This window comes from Hemiscyllium ocellatum, chromosome 1 (genome assembly GCF_020745735.1).
Source record: "Hemiscyllium ocellatum isolate sHemOce1 chromosome 1, sHemOce1.pat.X.cur, whole genome shotgun sequence".
NCBI classification, from domain to species: Eukaryota; Metazoa; Chordata; class Chondrichthyes; order Orectolobiformes; family Hemiscylliidae; genus Hemiscyllium; species Hemiscyllium ocellatum.
The window spans coordinates 152,506,726-152,520,092 of NC_083401.1; the positions used below are offsets into that span (position 1 = coordinate 152,506,726).

The 13,367-nt window shown below is 39.3% G+C and overlaps 1 protein-coding gene across 1 annotated transcript in view; it reads left to right on the plus strand.

Annotated features, from left to right (window-relative positions):
* Positions 1–13,367, plus strand: part of LOC132818744 (annexin A10-like) — a 56,111-nt gene that overhangs the window by 14,813 nt on the left and 27,931 nt on the right. Inside the window, exons 3-5 of the mRNA XM_060829836.1 lie at positions 1,590–1,703; positions 10,390–10,480; positions 11,787–11,866. Coding sequence (XP_060685819.1) covers positions 1,590–1,703; positions 10,390–10,480; positions 11,787–11,866 — 285 coding nt within the window. The remainder of the gene's footprint in view (positions 1–1,589; positions 1,704–10,389; positions 10,481–11,786; positions 11,867–13,367) is intronic.

Here is a 13,367-nt window from a genome sequence, read left to right on the forward strand (position 1 = left end):
AACTGTATTATCAGAATTTGTCTAACAAGACAAGAGGTATATTTAGTACGTGCTTTTCCAGCTGATATTTTCATCTAGTTCCCTATACATTTGAACATTTTCAAAGGTCTTGCTTTTACGATATGTGTCCTAAGTGGGTAGTTTTGTTTTTTGTACTTTGATCCTTTGTTACCATTATTTCAGTATTTCATTATTATTCCAATATTGCCAGAAACTATTGAATTAATACTCCAGTGCAGAAGTAAGATCAAACAGTAATTACAACAACAACCGTTATATACTGTGATGCCTTTGAACCATAATAAAACATCTCAAGTGCTTCACAGGAGCATTATAAAGTAAAATTGAACACCAAACCACATGAGGTAATGTTGTGGAAGCTAGTCAAACGCTTGGTCAAACACATGCATTTTAAAGAGGAATTTAAAGGATAAAAGAGAGGTAGATAATCTTAATGAGTGAATTCCAGAGTATTGGGTTTTGACAGTTGAAGATAGAGCTGCCATATCTAGTGTAATTAAAATTGGAAGTGTTGCAGAGTCTGGAACTGGAGAACACTAAGTAACCTGAAGTGTTTAGAGTGGATAGGAAAGGTGAGGCCATAAACAGATTTAAAAATAAGGGTGAGAATTTTAAAAGTGAGGCCTTATTTAACTGAGAACAGTGTAGGTCACCAGGCACAGTGGTGATGGGCAACAGGATTGGAAGCACATTAGGATATACATAGAGATTTGGATGATTTCAAGTTTACGGGGAGGGGGAGTGGAAACTAACAAAAATACATTTAAATAGTCAAGTCTAGGGGTAAGAAGGTATAAATGAAAGTTTCATCATCAAATGACCTCAAGGAGGAACTGAACAGAGGTGGAAATAGGTGGTCTTAGTAACAGGCAGAAAGTGAGGACTGCAGATGCTAGAGATCAGAGTCGAAAAAGCACAGCTGGTCAGGCAGCATCCGAGGAGCAAGAGAGTTGACGTTTTGAGAATATGCTCTTCATCAAGAATCTGTCAATACAGATGCATGTTCAGAAGCTCATTCTGGGGTTCAAAAATAATACCAAGGTTATGAACATCCTGGTTCAGCCTCAGATGATTGCCAGAGAAATGTATAGGACTGAGAACAGAATTATGGCAGGGATAAAGACAATTAGTTTGCTCAATCAAATATTTCGTTGGAAGGAATTTGTGCACATCAAAAATGGATGTCTGACAATTTAGCAATAGTGACTTGGTCAAGAAAGGTGGTGGTGAAGTGAAGCTGGGTGTCATCAGTCATATGTACCAAACCTAACACTCCATCAGTTAAATCACCAGCAACATCTTGGTGTAAGATCATACTATCATGATGCTTATTTATATAATTTCTTAGCTGCCACAACATCGTCTCATGTGATTTGGTATTCAAGTTTACCTTATTCACATTCATTAATTTCAAAGTGCAATTCAAAGTTTGCTGCATCTTTTCAAATACACAACATTTTAATAAATAGGTTATTTCACTTCCCAAGAATTGGCACATGTTATTGACAAAACAACTTGCAGTTAATTGCATGTTCCTCCTGATTGAACATACCTTCTTTCAAATACAGGATCTGGTCACTGACCTTAAGGAGAAATTGTCTGACCATTTCAAAGAGGTAATGGTAGGTCTGATGTATCCACCAGCCTTTTTTGATGCTCATGAACTGCGACATGCTATGAAGGTACAGTACAAATACTCTCGTATTTTCGTGAAATTTGAGTATGGAAAGATTGTTGTTTTATGATAACTCTAAACAGAATTACTTATTTAGCAAGATATTTAAGCTGGAATAAGTGGTGTAATCATTTATTGGACGCACTTAATTTAAATGGTTGGTATATGAATGCCTGATGTTTCTGGTATGTGTTTCCAATAGGAGAGCATGGAATCATGGTCAATAAATTGAATTCTCATAATGAAGGGCTCATATAAGTTTAACTTATGTAATTGTTACTCCTCATTAGAGTAACACACTGGAAATCAAGCCCTGCTATTTCCAGAGTTGTCACAAAAAGTAAAGCATTTAAAAATATGAAAAATAGCGAATTTATCAGATCTTCAAATTTAGGTTGACAGAAAGCATGGACCAGGTTTCTATACCTAACAACAATTATTACTCATTAAAAAGAAATTAATTCTAATTACAAATAAACAATTATCAATCATCAATACATAACTGTACCAGTTAAAACACAAGCACACTTATAAACACCTATACACACACACACACACACACACACACACCCACCCTTTTGCTGATCAGAATGACACTTTTCAATTACCATGCACTTTCACTTGTTTGCAAGAGATGCTGAGTGACTGGTTCACACTTTTAAGGATTGCTGGTGTACTAATTAAAAGACACAATTTATAGCAATTGATATGGGGATATAAACTGGATATGTTGGGGGCTTCAGATTCTTTTGACTACAGTGCAGAAACACCACTGTTTTATTTCCAGCAATCCAACTCCTTCTGCACAACCATTCATAGCCATAAACTGTTCAGCTGCCTGGGAGTTAATGATCTATTTGTTGCCAGTTGGCAGGCCTTTGTCATCGATAACTGGTCACTAGCTCTCAGACCAATCACCACCTTGTTGCTGGCCAAATCCCTATTCCTACACAACACCTGTCTGTAACCGCCTTCCCCTACTGCTTAAACAAGCCATGATGAGGAGGTGCTAGCATTGGATGGCGTGGACACAGTCAGAAGTCACACAACACCAGGTTATAGTCCAACAGTTTATTTGAAATCATTAGCTTTCCGAGCACTGCTCTTTTGTCCGGTAAGTGGTGAAGACAAGCAGCTGTGTAAACATCCCATATAAAATGGCAGTAATCTTTCAACAATCCATGGCTTTAAAATACATTTTTATCTCATTTCAGTCTGCAATCAAAAACACAGAGAAAACAAAAAGCTATGGTCCTTGCATTAAATGCCAAAAATCTATAAGGATTCTGGGTAATCCAAGATGGAGGATGGGAAAAATTCTTGACTGTAACAGGCTGCCCCTTTTTTTCTAGGTACTTTAGGTGTTGGAAGTGATTTCCTCAAATTCCAGGAGTAGCAATCACTGTTTTATACGCTGTTGCAATTGTTTTGGAAATTTGGAGAAAAGAAAGGTCAAAACAACAGTGTTCTTAAAAGGGAGACAGACAGACAAAGGCAGCAAGCATATGGTCTGTAAGGGAGAGAGAGAGAAAGAAACCCACACTGCTAACTGACACAGCAGTGAACCTGCACAGTTACTGCCTTTGCTGTTTGAATTCATGTATCACTGGACATTGGAGTGTATGTAGGAAAATTTAACAAACAGTGAAATTCACAACTGAGGTTGAAGAAACCTGTTTGGGAGAGGTCACAGCACAAAAACAGATAAGTAAATAGTTTTAATTATAGCCTGGCTGTAAATCAACATTAGTAAGTAAAATGTGTTCTTTCTTGATTATGTTTTTATTGGGGTCTGTCTCTTGATTAAACTTTAAAAATATAAGCTATTTGCATGAAGTTAGCATGGAACAGTGTTTTGTAGAGCAATAAGACAGTGCTATTTTCTGGGTCTGTGGATTGGAAGGAGCAAAATGGCCTTTAGTAGAGTGATATGCTCTTTTTGTCGGATCTGGGGGTTTCGGGAAAGTTTAAGGGTTACTGAGTATTATATCTGCAATAAATGTTGGTTGCAAATCTGTCAGACCAAATGGATCACTTGGTGCGACAATTAGAGGCAATGAGGAAGTTACAAGAGCTAAGGAGTGTGATGGATGGCAGTTACAGGAAGGGAGAAAAGTCACAGATACAGTCAGGTCGATGAGTTAATTCTAAGAAAGATAGAAGAGGTAGGCGGGTAGTACAGGAGTCTTCTGTGGCTATCCCCATTTCAAACGAGTATGTTGTTTTGGAAAATGTAGAGGGGATGGACTGGGAGAATATAGAAAGTTAGGCAGAAATTTAAAAAAGAGGTCCTCAAGGGAATAATATTGGATTACTCCCGGTGCTACGAGCTAGTGAGTGTAGGAATAGGAGGATGGAGCAAATGAATGCATGGCTGTGGAACTGGTGTAATGGAGAAGGATGCACATTTCTGGATCAATGGAATCTCTCCTGGGGTAGAAGTGACCTGTAAAAGAAGGGTGGATTTCACCTGAATTGAAAGGGGACTAATATACTAGCAGGGAGATTTGTTCAAGTTGCTTGGGATGATTTAAACAAAGCTGAAAGTGTGTTGCTGGTTAAAGCACAGCAGGTCAGGCAGCATTCAAGGAACAGGAAATTCGACGTTTCGGGCCAGAGCCCTTCATCAGGAATACAACGTTTCATCTGGCCCGAAACGTCGAATATCCTGTTCCTTGAATGCTGCCTGACCTGCTGTGCTTTAACCAGCAACACACTTTCAGCTCTGATCTCCAGCATCTGCAGACCTCACTTTTTACTCGATGATTTAAACAAATAAAGGGGAGCGGCTGTTTGGGACCTAGGCAGATACTGAGGAAAGAAATCAGTCTGAGACTGGTACAGTTGAGCAAAGAAGCGAGTCCAACAGTCAGGGCAGGCAGGAACAAAGCAGAGAACAAGGTAGGACAGATAAATTAAACAGCATTTATTTCAATGCAAGAGGCCTAACCAGGAAGGCAGATGAACTCAGGGCATGGTTCAGAACATGGGACTAGGATATCATAGCAATCACAGAAATGTGGTTCAGGGATGGACAGGACTGGCAGCTTAATGTTCCAGGATACAAATGCCAAAGGAAGGATAGAAAGGAAGGCAAGGGGTGGGGGGGGGGGTATTTTTGATAAGGGATAGCATTATAATAGGGTGGTTATGGTAGGGGATTTTAACATTACAAACATAGACTGGGACTGCCATAGCGTTAAGGGTTTAGATGGAGAGGATCTTTTTTAAGTATGGACAAGAAAATTTTGAGTCAGTTTGTGGATGTACCTACTAGAGGAGATGCAAAGTTTGACCTACTGTTGGGAAATAAGGCAGGGCAGGTGACTGAGGTGTCAGTGGGGGAGCAATTTGGGGCCAGCGACCATAATTCTATTAGTTTCAAAACAGTGATGAAAAGGATAGAGCAGATCTAACAGTTGAAGTCCTAAATTGGAGGAAGGCTAATTTTGACAGTATTAGGCAAGAACTTTCAAAAGCTGATTGGGTGCAAATGTGCTCAGGTAAAGGGATGACTGGAAAATGGGAAACCTTCCAAAATGAGATAACGAGAGTCCAGAGACAATATATTACTGTTAGGGTGAAAGGAAAGGCTGGTAGGTGTAGGGAATGCTGGATAATGAGAGAAATTGAGAGTTTGGTTAAGAAAAAGAAGGAAGCATATGTCAGGTAAAGACAATAGAAATCGAGTGAATCCTTAGAAGAGTATAAAGGCAGTAGGAGTATACTTAAGAGGGAAATCAAGAGGGCAAAAAGAGGACATGACATAGCTTTTCCAAATTTAATTAAGGAGAATCCAAAGGGCTTTTACAAATACATTAAGGACAAAAGGGTAACTAAGGAGTGAATAGAGTCCCTCAAAGATCAGCAAGGCAGCTTTTGTGCAGAACCGCAAGAGATGGAGGAGATATTAATTGAGTATTTTACATCAGTGTTTACTTTGGAGAAGGACATGGAAGATCTAGAATGTGGGGAAACAGATGGTGACATCTTGAAAGAAATGTCCAAATTACATAGGAGGAAATGCTGGATGTCGTGGAATGCATAAAGGTGAATAAATCCCCAAGACCTCACCAAGTGTGCCCTAGATCTCTGTGGGAAGCTAGGGAAGTGATTGCTAGGCCCCTTAATGATATATTTATATCATCAGTAATCACAGGTGACGTGCCAGAAGACTGGAGGTTGGCTAACGTGGTACCATTATTTACGAAAGGTGGTGAGGACAAACAAGGGAACTATAGACCAGTGAGCCTGATGTCAGTGGTGGGCAAGTTATTGGAGGGAATCCTGAGGGACAGGATTTACACATATTTGGAAAGGCAAGGACTGATTAATGATAGTCAACATGGCTTTGTGCATGGGGAAATCATGTCTCATGAACTTGATTGAGTGTTTTGAAAGAGTAACAAAGAGGATTGATGAGGGCAGAGTGATTGATATGATCTGTATGGACTTCAGTAAGGTTCCCGATGGGAGATTGGTTAGCAAGGCTAGCTCTCATGGGATACAGGAAGAACTAGCCATTTGGATACAGAACTGGCTAAAAGGTAGAAGACAGAGGGTGCTGGTGGAGAGTTGTTTTTCAAACTGGAGGCCTGTGACCAATGGAGTGCCACAAGGATTGGTGCTGGGTCCACTATATTTTGTCATTTATATAAATTATTTGGATATGAACATAGGACATATAATTAGTGAGTTTGCAGATGACACTAAAATTAGAGGAGTAGTGGACAATGAAGAAGGTTACCTCAGATTACAATGGGATCTTGATCAGATAGGCCAGTGGGCTGAGGAGTGGCAGATGGAGTTTAATTTAGACAAATGTGAGGTGCTGCATTTTGGGGAAGCAAATCTTAGCACCTAATAGTAAGGTCCTAGGGAGTGTTGCTGAACAAAGAGACATTGGAGTGCAGGTTTATAGCTCATTGAAAGTAGAGTCACAGGTAGATAGGATAGTGAAGAAGGCATTTGGTATGCTTTTCTTTATTGATCAGAGCATTGAGTATGGGAGTTGGGAGGTCATGTTGTGGCTGTACAGGACATTGATTAGGCCCTTTTGGAATATTGTATGCAGTTCTGGTCTCCTTCCTATTAGAAGGATGTTGTGAAACTTGAAAGGGTTCAGAAAAGAGTTTCAAGGATGTTGCCAGGGTTAGAGGATTTGAGGTTAGAGGGAGAGGCTGAAAAGGCTAGGACTGTTTTCCCTGGAGCATTGAAGGCTGAGGGGTGACCTTAGAGGTTTATAAAATCATGAAGGCCATGAATAGGAGAAATAGACAAAGTTTTTTCCCTGGGGTGGAGGAGTCCAGAACTAGAGGGCATAGCTTTAGGGTGAGAGGGGAAAGATATAAAAGACTCCTAAGGGGCAGCGTTTTCAAGCAGAGGATAGTGCATGTATGGAATGAGCTGACACAGGAAGTGGCGGAGGCTGGTACAATTGCATTATTTAAAAGGCATCTGGATGGATATATGAATAGGAAGGGTTTAGAGGGATATGGGCCATGTGCTGGCAAATGGGACTAGATTAGGTTGGGATATCTGGTTGGCATTGACAAATTGGACTGAAGGGTCTGTTTCCGTGCTGTGCATCTCTATGACTGTATGACTCTACAGCACCAATTTTCAGTCCCACTTCGAGAGTGAGAAAAGGGACACTTCCCATCTCCACAAATCTGAGTCTGACTCGGAAATTCAGATTGTAATTTTAGTTCCCATGTGCCCAGTGGGTATGTTGTTTCAAACTGTGGATGAGGGCTCAGTGAAAAAATATACCAAAGAAATACCAAAATCAAAACTGATTGGAGATTATGTAAACAGCCAGCTGTCCCCATACATCCATGCTGGACTCTGGACCACCCTTAATCTCAACCCCATAAAAATGATGTGTGGTCTATCAGAAAATTCCAGCCTTCTGCCCTGAAGATAACGAACAGGGAATTTATTTTAGTTAAAAACAAGCAGTCCACTTGTCTCATGGATTGCCGTACATTGATAAGAGGTTCAGGATACCTTCACATTTACGATTTCATATTAATTTGACTGCCTCTTACAGCAGGATGCCACATCAATAGACCCACAGGATATTCCTGTCAATGACCGTGGAACACTCCACGTAGTCACTGTAAAATCATCCTTTACATAAAAATGCCAGGCTCCAGGATCTTGTGATTTTCATTTGGGCCTGCTGACTCCTCTCAAAGTTACCTTTAAGAGCATATTTGATGCACCTCACAAATATGTGCCCCTTCATATATGTATGTACTCTTATTTATTACAATCTCTAGATCCTTGAAAGTTCATATGATATGTATCTTCACGTATTGAATGTGGTTACTGCCCTGCCATTAGAATCAGAATGGGATCACAGCTATTTCAATTATATATTACATATATGAATAACTATAATGACTCAATGGTAGTCAATTGCTTAGCAGAACACAGATACAACTCCTCTGGAAGATCAAGGTCATCCTTATGCATTTCCTCACAGACATCCAGCTACAGATCTGCTGTCTGTTCTCTTGATCAGGGCATAGGATGTACCCTGGCAGGGACATTATGTTACAGCATAAAACCAGAGCCCATCTGCTGTGCTGTATGGATTGAAAATGTATGATTAGTTATCGCTTATAGGAGTAGAGTGAGTAACCATGCATTACAGCTCTGTACTGCAGCTGAATGGTGATTTAAAAAGCTATTTCACATTATTAGTTGTGTTATGTTGTGGAGTTGATATTTCACCCTGGCTCTATGACTCAATGCTGCAATAAATTCTAATTTGACAGAGAGCCCTGGTGAATTTAATTCAATGCCACTAATTAAATTTCCGAGATGCTGTTAAAAAAATCTAATTGGTAGGTGGAAAAACATTGAAACCATTTTTTAAAATTCCATTAGGTTCTTTCCACTAGATTCAAGGTCACATTCAGTTTAAACAGTTTTCCTCTCCTCATTACGATATTAGCAACTTGTTGATTGTCATTGATTATCTAAGGCCCTCTCAGATGATACTTGTAGCTTAAAAAGGCAACAGCGCCCAAGGTAATTTTAGATTTAACAACAGGGAAATCAAGCATTATGCAGATGTTGGTACACTAATATGACTGTTTTGTCAATTCTGTATTCTGACAAATGAGTTTGTTTTTGAAATGTTAACACACACTGGAAAATAAAAAATTGTATTGTCAAAGTTCACGTTGCTGCAGATACTGCACCTGGCACAGAAATGAAAAACTTGTCCCTTGGAGGTTAAGCATTAAAGCCCAGCCTGCCTGAAAAGTTGACAGTAAAATGACAGTGCCCTTATAATATTAGATACCCTTGGGATGTTAAAAGAGGGATATCCTTGGGTCTGTGCTCTGATTCACTGAATCACCTAAATGAATGAAAACTTGCAATTCCAAAGGGCCTTTCATTACACAAGGTGGACTTAGAGCGTTTTACCACCAAAAAAGTGAAGTGCAGCTACAATTGTACTGTAAGAAATGCAATAATCATTCAAAGATTATAACGTATTTATGTAAAGGAACCTTTCTAATTTTTCTCCATTTGGACTCTCAACTGGATTTCAATTATTTGCTGTGTCTGGCGGTTTCTTGGCATGACTATTTATCTGTATGTTAATAATATGGCTATTGTTAGACTGTGCATACTCAACTGATAGAGACATGAATTGTACTATCTGCTGTCTCATAATCTATTTGTTGAGATGGAGCTTTGGGCACATGCAGTGCCTCAATCCCTAGCTGGTTAATTTTTAACCAGGAGCTATATTAGTGCATCTAAGCATTTTTGAAATTTAACTTTGCACTGGCTGTACTTTCAAAGCCCCAGAGATTAGGATTAATTAAGGTGATCTCATAATTTTGCTTCAGTGCACTTAGGAATCAGACCATCCCCTGACTATTTCACCTCTCAACCACTTTCTCATCGATGTGATCTTAAAACCACTTTGCATCAAGATGAAAGTTGAGTTATTGTGTCATAATATATAGACCTAATTCAGTCCTCAGGATGCCGCTGATGATTTGACAGCAAGGATGCATATATTTCAGTTCCTGTTGCATTTTGAAGCTAAATTTTACAACTGCTCCCTGTGTAGAATTATTTTTACAATTGTCCAAATCAGAGGGATTTCCAGGGAACACTATGAAAAACCAAACATGGCCCTGAGCTATTCGAAGCATTATTACATACAAGGTAATGTCCTTGCAATTTATTTTATGATTAGATTAGATTAGATTCCCTACAGTGTGGAAACAGGCCCTTCGGCCCAATAACTGCACACCGATCCTCCGAAGAGTAACCCACCAGGAGCCATTTACGTCTGACTAATGCACTTAACACTATGGACAATTTAACATGACCAATTCACCTGAACTGCACATCTTTGGACCGTGGGAGGAAATCGGAGCACCTGGAGGAAACCCACGCAGACACTGGGAGAATGTGCAAACTCCACACAGGCAGTCACCCGAGACTGGAATTGAACCTGAAACCCTGGTGCTGTGAGGCAGCAGAGCTAGCCACTGAGCCACTGTGCCGCCTGCTTATTTTTACAGCCACTTGTACAAATTGTAATATTTAATAGTATATTTATCTTTTTCGCGATAAATTGTATTTGTTTCAATATCAGATTAATCTAATTGGCTTTGTGACAGTCATATTATGAACTTTTTTTACTTTAAATGTAGGGTGCAGGCACAGATGAAAATTGCTTAATTGAGATTCTTGCCTCAAGAACCAACAGTGAGATCTATGCGATTAATGAAGTCTACATGATGCGTAATACAATTTTTATAATTCCATTCAAATTTTAAAATGACTGTCAGTTTAGTTTTACAGAAATTAAGATGCTGATTTGCTTTCCTTTTGTACCTTGAGATATGAGTGATGCTGGCCAAGTCATTCTTTCACCCCCTGCTTTGTTGCCCTAGGATTGGGATTTCTGTTTGAACAACTAAAATCCATGTTGCAATGGTACTCCCACAATATTATTAGGTGGAGAATTCCAGGATTCTGACCAATAGCAATGAAGGAATGCCCATATTTGTCCATCCTAGTTTTGTATCTTGGAAGTGATTTGGAAGGTGATAATGTTCCATTGAAATTGTTGCTCTTGTCCTTCTAAGTGATAAAAGTTGCAGGACAAGAAAATGGTCCTAAAATAAGTTTGATGAATTGCCATAGTGCGTCCTATGGATCATACATACTGCAGCATATTGCACTGTGTTGGAAAATGATGGATATTGCATCCAACCAAAATCAAGGTTACAAATGACATATAAATTAAGAATTTGTACTTGCATACCTTGGAGAGTTCACTTGAAGATTTGCTAACTAAGGCCTTATTGTACTTCATAAATTGCAATGGCAAAGTTGAAAAGTGATGGAGCTTGCAGTATTTTGATGCTGGGACTCAGTCGGTATAGTCTACTGAAGTTTATGGGAAATATGGCATACAGTGGCAATGTTCATTCGTATATTCTTTACAGTCCCGGGTACATCCTGTCCTACATAATGAAAACTGATGGATGTGATAAATGCCTTTGGATATTTTGCTACCCTAAACACACTATATCAATGCAGGTTAATTGGCAAATAAGGACATATTTATGACAGTCTCTGAGTAGTTCAGGGACCAGGCCTCAATGTTAGCAAGAAAGACTTTGGAGGGTCAATTGGGATGAAAATACATAGGTTCTGTCCTCCTCTGATGTCTGGGTCATTGCTGATAACTCCATCTGCATTTTTTTCTTATTATTCAACATTAGGACCAATATAATCAAACACATTGCAAACATTCCATTGGGAACGGAAAGTCATCCTAGCATTGTGACACAAGTCCTGTCTGAGCTAAAGCAAAAAAAAGCTGATGAATTAATTGGGTTTTAATGAGGATTTGTTATTTTCTAGGAGTAACTCTCAAACAAATTTATCAAATTCAGTAATAATCATCCTTGGTGTCTAAACTCAGGACTACTGGGTTACTAATCTGGTACCACAACTATTACAATTGCTTTTCCATGATATTCTCTGTAAAAATAAATATTTCGTAGTTAATAACAAATGCACTCTGTTTTGCTTTTAGAATTTGGTGTGCCACTTCAAGAGGATATTGATTCAGAAACATCTGGACACTTCAGGGATACCCTAATGATACTTGCACAGGTATCTTGAACTTACTTCAGATCTGTTATTTTGGGAAATAAATGTACTGCGTAACAGGAAAATCACTAACTATAACCAAGTAGCAACTCTGATTATATCTTAGATTGTTCCAAAAACTTGGAAATAAGTTAAACATAATATTCCTGTGTGCTGTGAGGTTTGCCTCTAGCAGGATGCATTACCTGATGTGGCAATGCTTATGTTATCCCTCACGACAGAAGAAACTAGGTGTGGACAATATTGTATTGAAAGATCTAAATGCTGTTTATTACAGCTGACTATTGTGAACAAATAATACATTTACAGTCACTTAGGTGGCTAGGCTAGAATTATACCGTTCTGTTACAGCAAAAGAGTAGATTTCTAGTCGTGCATTGTACTTCAAGTGATCTCAGGAAAAACTGGTGTCTGGGACATTGCTCAGGTATCTGCTTTGATGCAGCGATGAGCATGTCTTTTAAAGTAATACTGATATGTCTCTTAAATGTATACTGACCATGATAGAAAATGAATAATTTTTATGATTTTTATTACTTTGGCTCAAATATTGGAAATTAAGTTAAATTTTATTGACTGAATCTTCTTTTTTTGGCTAAAGGTGAGTTGTGTCAATTTTTTAAAGGATTTTCATCACAAGGCCTAGCAGATTTTCTCACCACATTAGCTTGCTACCCTACCCGATACTATCCCTCATGCGGATTCCAGCTGCATCTTACCACGTGTTATTCCCAGAACAACTCAACACACAATGGATATTCACCGAAAGAGTGCATCATTGCACTCGCACAATCTTTAAAAGCCTGCTGAGAACCCGGTTAAGAGCAGGCACAAAGCTACTTTGCTCATGGCGTATAGCAGGCATGGCTGACAGTCCCTCGCACCTATCACCCTCATCACCACTCAAAGCCTACACCACACACTTTACCTGTCCTGAGTTTCATCCCATTGAAACACTCTCTCTAAGACCTATAAAATTCTTTCCTAATGCAGTTATTCACATCTTGTCCTTGTTCAGCAGGGGAGTATCAGATGCAGTTGGACAAGCTTAAACATAAGCTTCTATGTCATCTGGAAAACAAAAGGGAATACAAATGAAAGAACTATCGGCTGCAGTTTACACTTACAATATGACCTAGATGTCGGCCTTTTGATTTTGACAGTTTATGATGGTTTTCTCCACCCAGTTCCCATTTAAAGGAACCGGGTGTCAATCAGCTCCTGAGTGCCTTGTAGGACCTGATGCAGCTGAGTTCTGTCATCCACAAGGAGAGCTTCCTCCTCCCAAGTCCTCATTCTCCTTCTCCGAAGATTGTTCCCCTCCCCTGGCTCATCAACATCTAATATATCACCTTATTGCCTGCTTCAATTGTGCACAGCATGTCAGGATTATTTAGCATGTTCTGTCCAGACTGTACTGCATAACTCCTCTTGGAGACCAATCCAAGCTGTGGAGTCAAATCTTCAGCAGACCTATCACCTGCTCCAGCAAGCTCCTGATCGC